The sequence below is a fragment of the Rattus norvegicus genome, chromosome 9 (genome assembly GCF_021556685.1).
Source record: "Rattus norvegicus strain SHRSP/BbbUtx chromosome 9, alternate assembly SHRSP_T2T, whole genome shotgun sequence".
Taxonomy (NCBI): Eukaryota; Metazoa; Chordata; class Mammalia; order Rodentia; family Muridae; genus Rattus; species Rattus norvegicus.
In genome coordinates, this window is record NC_141542.1 from 101,272,402 (window position 1) to 101,285,475 (window position 13,074).

The window sequence follows — 13,074 nt, forward strand, 5'->3', positions numbered from 1 at the left end:
TCCAAAGTTCTTCCCTCACCCCCGCATGGCAATGCTGGTGACAATTTGTCCTAAACAGAAAGACATCGGCCAGGGAAACAGAAAGGTTGTTTCTCTGTAAACAGGTTTCCTAAAGCAGGTTTCTGTTTGCCAGGAAGCATCCTTAATCCTTCTTCCTACAAACGTCAACCACCTCAGGTCGGGGCACCTAGCTCCCAGTCAGTCTGGAGGGGTTGGATCCACTCAGACCCCCACCCTGCTGACAGCCATGTAAAATCTGCTTGCTTTTCTGTCATTTGCTCTTCTTTCTGCCTACTCCCACCCTTCACCTACCCTGCAGTTTGAGCTCCAATAAATCATCCCTCCCCCCATGCCCCATCAGAGCATTGTAGTTTGGTAGTTTCTTTGTGCCAAAGCTTTTACTGCTAACCTGACAGGATGTGACTAAGATGACGACCACGATTTTTTTAGCCACATTCCATGCAAGCTTTATTATTGGCCAGGAAGATGGAGAGTGGCCAGGGTTCCCACAGAATGGCCAAGAATTACATTAGCTAGGTGCTTATAAAGGCAGAGCCCACAAGGGTACACACTTTCTGCCTTTAGCCAATAGGGGGCAAGCATACGTTCTGACATACTTCCTGCCTTCGTGGGATCAACCACATCCTGTGCAGTTGGGGCAACCAACCTTGTTTCCAGAAGTGAAAACATGTGGCTTGCTGTCTTACACGAACAACAGCTCCCAGCATTCCAGGAAGTCACCTGTCCTTGGGCAAGTGGGGTTGACAGGTTAGAGGCATTTCTGTTTTATAGATCTTTTAACCATGATAATGTAAACTTAAAACATAACTTTAGCTCTCCCAGTATGCATGAAGGTTCACATGTGTGCATGTGTGTGTATGTGTGCCAAATGTTAGCTGTTCTTGCTAACCATCTGGAGACAGCTCACAGAGGGCTTCTGCAGGAGCAGAACCGGCTTTTAATTGCTGAGCCATCTTTCCAGCCCCAGAAGTTGTTTTTGTTTCTCTTTGTTTCAGTTTCTTTTGAGGCAGAGTCTTGTTACTGGCTTAGGCTTGCTTCAGGCTGATGATTCTGCTGCTTCAGTTTCTTGAGATGCTCAGATTACAGGTATGTGCCATTGTGCCCAGCTGGAGAAAATCCTTCTTTCCTCTCATTTTAGATTTTTTTCTGTTTATTTTATGTGTATGAGTGTTTTGTCTGCATATATGTATGTGCACCATGAATGTGCAGTACCTGAGAAGACCAGAAGAGGGAGCTGAATACCCTGGAACTAGAATAGCATACTGTTGCTAACTGTCATGGAGGCATTAGAAATCAAATGTGAGTCCCCTAGAACAGCAGTGTTCTTAATCATGGAGCCATCTCTCCAGCCCCCTCCAGAAAGCTTCTCAAGGTCTTAATCCCATCTTTTTTCCCCTCTCTCTCCCTCTGTTCCTCTCCCCCTCACCACCTAAAGCTAGTTCTTCTGTGTTGTCAAGATGCTGACCAATAGTGTTGAGGACAGCCTTTTCCAGACCTAGAACCATGTCTCTCCTCATCCAGCAAGTCCTCTGATTGGACCACCTTGATCATGTACTTGCTTGTTTTGCTCAACTTGGGATCAAACCCAGTCTTTATGAAAGCGAAGCAAATTCCCTACCATAGGGTCATTGCCCTCTTCCCTTTCCCAGCCTCCTTTTCTTTTTCCTCTTCGTGTGTATGTGTATGTGTGTGTGTGTGTGTGTGTGTGTGTGTGTGTGTGTGTGTGTGTGTGTGTATTGAGACAGGGTTTTCTCTGTGTAGCTCTGGCTGCCCTGGAACTCTCTTTCTGTAGACCAGGCTGGCCTTGAACTCAGAGATCTGCCTGCCTTTGCCTTCTGAGTGCTGGGATTAAAGGCTTGTGCCAGCACCACCACTCTTTCCCTTTCTTTTTTTTTTTTTTTTTTTTTTTGGTTCTTTTTTTTGGAGCTGGGGACCGAACCCAGGGCCTTGCGCTTCCTAGGCAAGCGCTCTACCACTGAGCTAAATCCCCAACCCCACTCTTCCCCTTTCTTATTTGAGTCAGAATCCCATTGTACAGCTTAGGTCAGGCTGACCTTGAATTTAAGATCCTTTTGTATAAGCACCAGTGCTTATTTACCAGGTCAAGGTTGCCCGATATGGCCAATGAGAAATAAATTTTGACCAGGCACAGGTTGGAGGAGTTACAGCAAGAATGAGGCTCTGACACGTTTATTGCAAGTAATCAGACTCTTTATACCCTTATCAGGAACAAAATATAATGCCAGCAGAGAGGACGAATACCATGATAGTTGCTAAGATACAATGGCATTTGCAAGCTATACAGAGCACACAGAATTAGGGTCTGAGACCAATTGTCCTGTCATTCGGTCTATGCTTCATTGACTTCTAAGGAACACAAATGTCTTAGTTTGGGTTGTATTGCTGTAAAGAGATACCATGACCATGTCAACGCTTATAAAAGAAAACATCTAAGAGGGTCTGGCTTACAGTTTCAGAGGTTCTGGCCATTATCATCATGGTGGGAAACAGCAGTGTGCAGGCAGACCTGGTGCTGGAGGTAGAGCTGAGAGTTCTACATCTTGATATGCAGGTGGCAAGGAGAGTCTCTGTGCTACACTGGGCATAGCTAGAGCATGGGAGATCTCTGCCCCCCAACAGTGACACACTTCCTCCAACAAGGCCACACCCACTCAAACCAGGCCACACCTCCTAACAGTGTCACTTTCTATGGGCCAAGCATTCAAACCTATTAGTCATACCTATTCAAACCATGATGACGGAGAAACACAGAGGTGGCCTGAATGCATCACTGCGTGAGGGAATGCCCCCGTTTCAGGAACTGAAAGGCACACGGTGCCCCGGGAGCCACAGAGTCCAACCCGAACAACCTATGACACATGCACCTCTTGCCAACTAGACCAGGCTAACTCCATGATTCCTTGCACTCTTGCTCAGTCTCCTAGGATTATAGAAACACATCACTGGAGCTGGTTAATCATGTATTTTTTTTTACATAATTTATAGATTGGCTTAGGTCTAGTTCATTCTGGTCCCCCAAACAAATAATGTCTCCATACCATATCCTTTACTGGAAATGGGATGGGAAAATTATAGCAAGACCCCTGTGTGTTCACTGGTGGATGCGAAGGATGCTGAGACAGTCACATGCTTATCTAAAAGCTAGCAAGCAGGCAAACACCACAGGAAGTTATGTCACCTGCCCTCGGTGTTCATTGTCAAATGGGGACTTGGGGGAGGGTGGATCTTTTTCTTTAAAAAAATGCTTATTATCTATATTTTACATTGTTTTGGACAACATGTTACTTGAACAACTTCAGAGAGAAAGGCCATGCCTCTGAGGGAAAGCTGCTAACAAATGCTGGTGGGTTTCTAGCAGAGGTGTTGGCAAGAGAGAAGTACTGGCCATGTTTTACAGAAGCCAGAACTGCCTTTCTCTTGCCCCTGTTACAACATCTCCATTGTAGTTCCCTTGTGGGGAAGTCATTTCAGCCTTCCCCAGGGACACCTTTCTTGTTCTTTATACACCACGGAGTGTGTCTGGAGCCTGGAAAGGACACAGAGGCCGTGTACATCATCAGAGGGACAGGAATGCAGAAGTTAAGTGAAGGAGGGGCTCGGTCTGCCACTTCCTTGGACAGAAGGTGAGGAGTGTTCTGTGCGTTCTTAGATGCCTCTGCGTGACATTGGCTGCAGACCTGTGGAAGGTCTCCTGGGTCTGATGGTTCAGGGAACTTGGATCCAACTGTGAGGCCCTGGCCACTGGGAGTTCTTCCTAGGATTCCTGCCGTTTCTAATACCTCTTCCCGGAAAACACACTTACTGGTGGCTGGATCGGTGGAAAGGATCTCTGTCCGTAAGGTAAGGTGTCTCTTGACTGACCCGGCACTGGACGTGTCATTTTGATTTCTACTGGAAGCGGTGTCTCAGCTCTGAGATTTTCAGAGCTGACCAGACCCTTCTAGAGTCACAGATCGAACAAAATTCTGATCAGAAGAGAAGGTGGTGTTCATGAGAAAGGGCACATGCCTGGGGAGATGCTTGTGAGGGAATGTAATTTTTCTTTTTTAAATACACTTGGACCTCATGCTACTCTATGAGCTGTCTCCAGCTAATGTTTGGTGCTTAGCAAATGCTAGCTCCCTCCCTCCCCTCCTGTTTCCTGCAAGACAGAAGCTTCATGGTGGGATGAATGACTTTTTATTTTTTTCCATTACAAACCAGGACTCACTTGTACACTTTAGACTGTCCTTGAACTCTCCTCTGTCCTCTTGGCTCAGCCCCCTGAGTGCTGTGATTGTACCAGGAGTGATTTTCAAGCCCTGTGTGATAGTACTTGCTTGGATTCCCAGCTCTCAAGAGTCAGGTGGGAGGATGGATGCAAGTTCAAGGCTAGCCTGTGCGGTACAGCAAACACTGTCTCAAAGAACAAACAAAACAAAACAAACAAAAACACAAAGCAAGACAGAGACCAAAGAAGGAAGAAAGTGTAGAACCAGAGAGATATACTTAAAGGGAAGGGGCATGCTGACTATGGAAGAAGATTCCAGGAATCATTCTAGAAGGATCCATTCTCTTCATTGGTCTTCTGCCAAAAGATTTGAGCAAGGAGAATCACTTCTGTCCTAGCTCCTCTGCACATGGGCTCTCCCTGGTGATGAGTCAGATACTGGTCCTAACCTTGGTGGCAGGCACTGTCCAACTGCTCTTAAAGAAAGCCCCCCAACCCTTTCTCTCAGAGTTCACAGTGTTTGCGTCTTCAGGACTCCCCACGTGTAGGTTCCAGGAGGTAGACATTTGTTTATTTACTAAGTGTAGGTATGCCATAGTACAAATGTAGAGGTCAAAGGACAACTTGGAAGAGTCAGTTCTCTCCTTCCGCCATGTTGGTCCTGGGATTGAACTCAAGTCTTCTGGCTTTGATGGCAAGCTCCCTCACCCACTGAGCCCTCTTGGTTGCCTGAATTCTAGAAGGCTAACCAACCTTGGGAAGCCACTCTCTACAGATAGGTGGAAGCTACATTGTTGCTAACAACCCGACCCCCACATCACGTCTCCTGCTAGATGGAAGGGCCTCAGGGCTGGTGTCCTCTGAGTCTGCTCTCCTTGGCTTGCAGATGGCTACCTTCTTCCTATCTCTTTATATGCTTATTTCTCCCAATGGGGGCACCCCTGGACTCTCTTCATGTCCTAGTCACCTGTTCTTGAAAGAATCAAAGACTGCATCCAGATTGGACCAGGCACTGGAGGATTCAATATATGAATTGTGGAGGAGTGTAAACCAGGGTACAATACCTACTCAGACACTCAGCATTTTTTAAAATTGTATTTATTTTGTGTGTGTGTGTGTGTGTGTGTGTGTGTGTGTGTGTGGTGTATGTGTGTGTGTATGTGTGTGTGTGTGTGTAGATGCTTGTGCACTTGTGCTGCCACATACATGTGGAGGTCAAAGGGAAGCTTTCAGGAACCTGTTCTCTCCCTCTTCTGTGTGGGTCTGTGGCTTGAACTCACATTACAAGGCTTGTCAATGAGCGCTTTTACCCAAGAAGCCATCTCGTTGGCCCTCAGTTTTTCTTTCTAGGCATATAATGAACTACAGTGACATTTTGAGAAAAACAAAAAGGAACAACAAACAAACAAACAAACAAACCAGAAAACCAAAACTAAAGAAGTCACAGTAACCCATGGTCTCAGAAACCAGAAGGGGCTGAGTTAAAAGCTCCCTTCCCTGTCAGACATCAAGTCTCCTTTACATCAGCACAGCATCTCTCCTGACAGGGGACTGGAGTCCCACTGGTCTCGGTCCCGGCAGTCTGTTGGGAAAATGAAGTGACAGTGTGTGAGGGGCGCACTTCAAATCTGTTAAATGCCATTGCCTGTGCTGTGGGGCACCAGGTGCTGGAGTAGGTCCTAGAGTTACACTGTCACCTGCAAATCCTAAAATCACTGTCGGGACCTGACTACCCTCAGCCTGCTTTTCTTCTTCCTTCTCTTTTTAAAGAAATAAGAGCAAGGATCATATTAGCATAACAGGTTTGCTGTGTGGATTGGGGAGCTAGTGCTTCCCAGAGCTGCCTCATAGGAAACAATAGGCAGGGTATCATCAGCTACAGTGTTTCAGTGGGGTATCATTGGCTACAGTGTTTTGTACATGGCATTGCCCCTTTCTTCTTTCTAGTCTTGTCTTTCATTTTTTAAAAAGAATTATTTAGTTATGTACTATATGAGTACACCGTAGCTGTCTTCAGACATACCAGAAGAGGGCATCGGATCCCATTAGAGATGGTTGTGAGGGACTTCCCAGCAACCCCATTGAATTGAATGGCCTCTAGAAAAGCAGCTAGTGCTCTTAACCACTCAGCCCCTCTCCAGTCTAGTCTTTACCCTGGGTTTCATCTGAAGCCCATTATCCAATGGGAACTAGCTTCTGTTCAGAGGTCCAAGGAGCGGGAAATCCTCTCAGCTCAATGCCCAGGGCCTGTGAGGAGAACAAGGCAGTGGCTGCCAACTGTGGAAGGAAGGACCTGTGTCATCTACTCCAGTTCCCTGGCATACCCTTTGAATCCTGCTGCACAGATCTCTTTATCTATGCCTTACTTGAATGGCACCTAGGTTGAGGGTGCTATTTGCTCTGTACCAGGACAGAGGCTCTGAGTCACATCCCTAGGATGCTCCTTCTCCAGTCAGTGCCTTAACTTAGCCATCTCAAATCACGGATCAGTAAACACAGAGACACAGGCATCTCAGCAGTAATGCTGACTTAGGGGTCACTTGAAGATATATTTATTTACTTTTTTTTGAGGCAGAATTTTATGTAACCCAGATTGGCTTCCAACTTACTGTATGGCTGAGGACAACCTTGAGCATAAGATCTTCCTGCCTTCATTTCCTAGGCGCTGGGGTTACAATTACATGTCGAGAGGGTTTTATATAGCACAGGGATGGAGCCCAGGACTTGGTGCTTACCCAGCAGACTCAGCTCTACCAACTAAGCTACACAGTCTTTCAGTTTTTTTTAAAAGATTATTTTATTTATATGAATACACTGTCGCTGTCTTCAGACACAGCAGAAGACGGCATCGGACCCCATTACAGATGATTGTGATGCTGGGATTTGAACTCAGGACCTCTAGAAGAGCAGTCAGTGCTCTTAACCACTGTGCCATCTCTCCAGTCCCTTCCGTTCTTTATATAGTCTAGACAGACAGACATCTCTGGCCAGATGTTCTGTGGGACCTTTTTTTTTTTTTTTTGGTATAACAGTGGCTGCTTCTGATTTTGTCAGGGAATTTGTAGCCAAAAAGAATTTACTCACGTCTTTTAGCTCCAAAGGCTTATTTCAAAACTGAAGCTGTGGGCTGGAAGGCAGCAGGTGTCTTTTTCAGGAAAAGGACAAGGCCCTAGGAGCTGCCACTAAGCAGGCGAATCGATGAAGCTGATTATTTGGGCCTGGTTGCCAGAGCTCTTGGTGTGCAAATGCACTTCAGAGAAGGCATGCAAATCAAGGCAGGGGAAATGGCTGATCTTCCCAGAGTCTCACAGTAAGAGCAATAAAGACTTCCTTCCTTCCTTCTGCAAATTCCCAGCTCCAATCTCATAAAGTGTGCTCAGTCACTTGCTCTGGTGGCGGCATCCACATGGCCTGTTCCCACTTTGCTGGGCTGCCCGTCTGCCTCATCTTTATCTGGTCTGCACCTCAGACATGTACTGTGTTTTATGTTACTCACGAGTGTCTCCTTGCTTATAAAATGGAGGCACATTAGCGTCTGGAAGTTGTAGGTGTTACTTTACCTCAGCTCCGGCTGTTTTAGTTGGAATCTGCATTGTTCTTCCTGCCTTGCCCACCCTCCTGCCCTGCTTCACTCTAGACATAACCCCTGAGAGGCTTGATTCAAACTTTCCTTCAAGCCCAGAACCGTTCTCTGACTGCCCGCAGCCAGCCAATCAGAGCAGTTTGCTTTGGTTTCCCACGCTGCCCCTGACTTTCTTACTGATTGAGTAAATAAATAAAGCTGCACACGGTGTCTTCGGTGCCTCATTATTTGATTAAGCTGGAATCAGCACCAGTCTTTGAACAAGAAGTTTCAGTTGGCCCGGTGACTGTTTTGCCATCTGTCCCCTGCACCATTGAGGGTTAGGCATTGTCTTGCGTCTGTGCTCACTCAAGGCTGGCTGGGAACAGCGACAGAACAGTTCGTCGTGTTGATTCATGCACTAAATGTATCAGACAAGTGAAGAAACCTGCCACCACTTGGTCTCACCAACAGCAGTTTCCCAGAAGCTAGTTTGGATCAGGGGTGGGGAGATGGGCAGCTCAACCTTGACGGCAGCTGCAACTCCATCCAAGAACCATTCTTGAGAATCTCATTCTATGGAGTGTACAGTGACTGGGCTTGGAGTCTTGGAACACACTTGGCTAGCGCCCTGATCATGGCTGACTGCCTGGCTCATATGGAGCAGGTGTGTGCCCAACATGGGATACCCCAGGCAGGGACGGGAAGGCCTGCTGAGTAGGATGGAGGCATCCCGGAGGGCTGGCTGGGATTCTAGGCAAAACGAAGGGTGGCAAGTAGGATCAAATACAGAGAATGTAGCTCTTTAGCTGGCGATGGCGAGCCCCGGTGCATGTGCGGTGCTGGGATCAAACCTAGGGCTTTGTACATGCTAGGTGAGCGCTCTGCTAACCAAGCTCCAGTCACAGCCCCGGGCCTCGCGGGTTCCACCATCTCCTAAGAGGGACATCCTGGGGTACCAAGCCTAAAGCGCATAGGCCTCTGAGGGGCTCTCAAGCTTTAAGCTTTCCTAAGCTTCGTTTCCTCACCTGGAAAAGATGCATGATAAAGCCACTTGATGAGCCATGAAACACCCACCGGGGAATGGAGAGAATACTATGAGAATAGTTTGCTTCCTAGAGAGCACTCAGTCAGTGTTACCTGTGACCACAGTCCACCACTGTTCGCCTCCTCGTGTCTTGGGGACCAACAAACAAGTGAAGGCCCTGGCGTTGCTTACCTTCCTCCCACCATGACCTTAACCCTGGCCTTGGACCTTTGTACATACTATTTTAACACACGGCTAACAAACCATTTGACCTCGTGCTCCTGATGGAAAAGGACACACAGGCATTAGCTCTCCACATTAGATCTTGGCCCAAACTCGAGCCATTTGATTACTCAGGCTGATACATCTTCCACCTTCCTTTTCATGGCTCACCCAGATGCCCCTTCCCTAATTAAAGGGAAACCTGCACGATGCCATCTAACGTCATTGTCCCCTTGCAGAGGGCACTGTCTAGTCCTTGTGCCCGAACACAGATCAGAGCCGGAAAGCACACAAGGAGCTTCAGGCAGAGTCACCCATTTCGATCTTTCTCTCTTCCAGGAGCCAAGCCAGCCCGGAAGACCATGAACTCATCTTCTGAGCATTGCAACATATCTGACTGGCTGAGGCTAGAGGCAACCGTGAAGGCCTCTGTGTACGTGGTGGCTTTCTCAGTCGCCACATCGATCACCGTTGTCATTATCGCAACGGTGTCACAGAGTCTGCAGCTGAGGGAAGAGGTGCGGCTGGTCCTCCTCTGCCATCACTCGCTTTGTGTCTCCTCCTACTGTGGCCTGGGGGTTGTCTTCCAAGGAATGCGGGCCTTCCTAGCCAACAGCCCCCTCCTGCTGTGCTGGCTGGTATTTGGGGCACAGCTAAGTGTGGGAGAAGGGATCCTCCTCACTCTGACCCTGATGGCTCTGAATACTTACCTCGGTATTTGTTATCCGCTGAGGTCTCCATCCTTGGTGGATTCTGCTAAGTACAGGATTCTAGCTGGGACGTGGACCACGGTTATACTCAAGAATGCTGGTTTATTCCTCATAGAGGGTACAAGCCCTCCGCCAGCTTCTGTTTTCCAGTCTGCCCCGCTCTGTCCCGTGATTTTGAATGGGACGCCTGCCAGAGTCATCGGCATGTTTTCCCTCGCCTTTCCTTTATCCGTCATTCTTGTGAGTTACTGCCTGATATACCGAGAAGGGAAGCGGGCTGGCCATTTTAACAGGTCAAACGTCAAGGCCCGGAGAACTGTCCTTGTTCATCTACTGCAGATAAGCTTACACGTGATACCCACCCTGATCTTTGTAGGTTTGGGAAAACGGTGCGGGGTGTTTTTCTTTGCTTTAAATCTGGTGCTTTTTGGTATCTTCGCTTTTGCGCAATGTTTCAACCCTCTGGTCTACGGGCTCCACAACAGAGACCTGCGGAGCAGACTGTACCCTTGGCTATGCTGCCAGAAGAAGCTGCTGGCTTAAAAAGGAGGGGCTGGCTTAAACAAAAATTCAGCTCTTCGGAGTAACTCCAGGCTTAATGGGTGTGTTAGTTAGGACTGGGGACTTATATTAAACTCAAAACCGTTGCCTTGATTTGATTTTGAAAGTGCTGCAGACTTCTCTGTTGTGCCTCAGTAAGATCAGTTAGTGCCTTTAACTCTAAACCCAGATGAGTCTGCCTTACTGCAGACAAAGCACAAAGTACAGGAATCACGTGGTTATGAAGTCACTGGATAGGCTAGAGGAAACGGAAGTCAGGGATCCTGCTGATTGGCATCAAGGACAGACCCAGCAGCCATGGACTGTGGAGGTCACATGGGCCAAGTAGCTGTAGGCACTGGACGCTCACATCTTGTCAACTTTGTCGGCCAGGAGAAACAGCAACATGATGTCTTCTACCTCCTTCCAACGTCTGTATGTTACATATTCGCCTGTAATTGGTGGAACCTAACTGCCTACTGGGACCCTTAAAAGCAAAGGAGTCTGGGAAATGTAGTTCTTAGTGTTACTGATTTGGCACTGTGGAAAGTTGCCTTACTAGGGGAAATGAGTGAGAACTGAATGAGCAACCCAAGGGCCCCTCTTATTACACATAGTTTTCTTTTGTTTTTTCCTCTTTTTTCTTTTTTTTTTTCCGGAGCTGGGGACCGAACCCAGGGCCTTGCTCTTGCTAGGCAAGCGCTCTACCACTGAGCTAAATCCCCAACCCCACACATAGTTTTATTTACAGATTATAATTATATCAGAGATGGTAGGCACTATTGGGCATTGCATTCCCCACACTCTGAAGCCATTTACACTACAACAAATCCTCACAACAATTTTACAATTGCTCTTGATTTACAAATGGGAAAAAGTGGGGTTGAGAAAAGACTTACATGAGCTTAGGAGGCTCTAAATCTTACAATTCTCATAACTTTCTTTGTATTTTTTTGGTACAGAATAACCACTTATCTTAAAAAATCATACTTTTAATATGGGTTCTTAATTTAACCTCCCTTCTAGCCCACCACCACCCATCAGAGATAGTGGAAAAGAACGGTTATTGGGATACGAGGGCAGTGGACTTGTTTAGAAATTGTTCTTTGGAGCAAATCTCATTTACGTTGTCAGGAAATCAGCAGTTCAATTCACAGGAATCAGCAGCGGCGGCTTGATCCATTCGCAAACACTTCATGAACTACCTACCAGTCGGTAGTGTCAGGAAAACAAACATGACCCAGCACTGGTGGCATAACCTAGCAGAGACAGCCAGTCCTCAGATGAATTGGCACAAGTCAGAAGGAGGAACCAGGACTACCAGAGACACCAGGAGAAGTTCTTTGCTGTGCCTCTTTCAATGAAACTAAGAACAGTGAAGACTCAAGACCAAGAAGTGTTGCAAAGCTGGCTGTGCAAGCAAGCCAAGCCCCCGTCACTGTCTGTTGAGTCCTATTTATGCTCCCTCCAAACATTATGTGCCCTCCACGGGTCTTGCCTCACCATGTATCTTACCTCAGCATGTGCGTCTGTCTTAGCAAAAATCCACATGAGTATGTATCAGCTGACATCACTCTGCCAGTTGGCTGGAGTCCACAGAAGTAGCAAGAAGCTTCTAGCACACCACTAGAAGTTTTCTGGTGTGTTTTTCTCTATGGAGTCTGGACAGTGATCAATAAACAATGGCAAGGTGTACCAATACCATCCAGCTTCATCTATTGTCTGTTGGGTTCTTCTTAACATTATACCTTTCACCTGTGTCTGCTTCAGGAAAACACTCCTTCACGTGTTTGCCCCAGCAAAACACCATCTGACACAACTGACTTTGCAAAGAAATCAGAAGTTTCCACTTCAATAATTATTTGTGTGTGTGTGTGTGTGTGTGTGTGTGTAGGCCAGAGGATAACTTTTAGGATGTGGTTCTGTCTTCCTCTTTTAGTTGGGTTTCTTTATGAGGTCATTAGGCTTTCATGGCGAATACTTTACCTGCTGAGCTACCTTGCCAGCTCAACCTTTTCATTTGAAGAGCAAAACCTGATCACTTTACTTTGGGTCTGGACACCAGACTATGGAGGAAGTCCTCTTTCTTTTCTTTTTTTCTTTTCTTTTCTTTCTTTTTTTTTTTTTTTGGTTCTTTTTTTCGGAGCTGGGGACCGAACCCAGGGCCTTGCGCTTCCTAGGTAAGCGCTCTACCACTGAGCTAAATCCCCAGCCCCGGAAGTCCTCTTTCTTATTCATCACTTTGTCCACATTCTAATGTCCTTGGGCCATCCTTACCATCAGATTCTAGAGCTTCTGTGTCCTGCCTACACTCTCCAGTGGTTTCAAGTTCTCCTCTTCCCTCCTCCATCTTCTCCTCTCAGTTTGAGAGACAGAGCACTTGTACATGCTAAGCTGGTATTCTGAACTACACCCCCAGTCCTCAGTTGCTTGTCTCTTCTCTAAGTGTTTAGACTAGGTTTGCCTCTTCCTGCAACCCCAACCCTAAGAATCAAAGCTTCACCATTTCTTCAAGGGCAGGCTCTAGATCTTATTTCCTTTGCCTAAGGCAGCAGTACTCAGCAGTACTCAGCAGCACTCAGCAGTACTCAGCAGTACTCAGCAGATCTCAGCAGTACTCAGCAGTATTTAATGCAGTGCCTGGTAGACTTCAGGCACTCATGATGAAAGAGAACCATCACCTGGAAAGAGGTGCTTTTCTATAAACTCCTGCACAACAAAAGTCAGGTCTTTTGCACCGACACAGTAAGAATCCTTTAGG

General features: G+C 47.0%; 1 protein-coding gene across 4 annotated transcripts; it reads left to right on the top strand.

Annotated features, from left to right (window-relative positions):
* Positions 1–667: 667 nt before the first annotated feature.
* On the top strand, positions 668–12,027 carry Csprs (component of Sp100-rs). 4 transcript variants are annotated; one of them, NM_001447335.1, is made up of 4 exons: positions 668–768; positions 1,017–1,107; positions 3,505–3,665; positions 9,403–12,027. In NM_001447335.1, exon 4 carries the CDS (start codon positions 9,426–9,428, stop codon positions 10,314–10,316), a length of 891 nt encoding a protein of 296 aa, NP_001434264.1. In that variant the 5' UTR covers positions 668–768; positions 1,017–1,107; positions 3,505–3,665; positions 9,403–9,425; the 3' UTR covers positions 10,317–12,027. The 4 variants fall into 4 exon arrangements, with proteins under 4 accessions (NP_001434264.1, NP_001434261.1, NP_001434263.1 ...); NM_001447332.1 differs by lacking the exon at positions 3,505–3,665 and adding an exon at positions 3,692–3,882; NM_001447334.1 differs by lacking the exon at positions 3,505–3,665 and adding an exon at positions 3,801–3,882.
* Positions 12,028–13,074: the final 1,047 nt, after the last annotated feature.

What these genes read in the sequence shown, in the direction of transcription:
- Csprs (NM_001447335.1), top strand. Translation starts at nt 9,426, where the DNA reads ATGAACTCATCTTCTGAGCATTGCAACATATCTGACTGGCTGAGGCTA.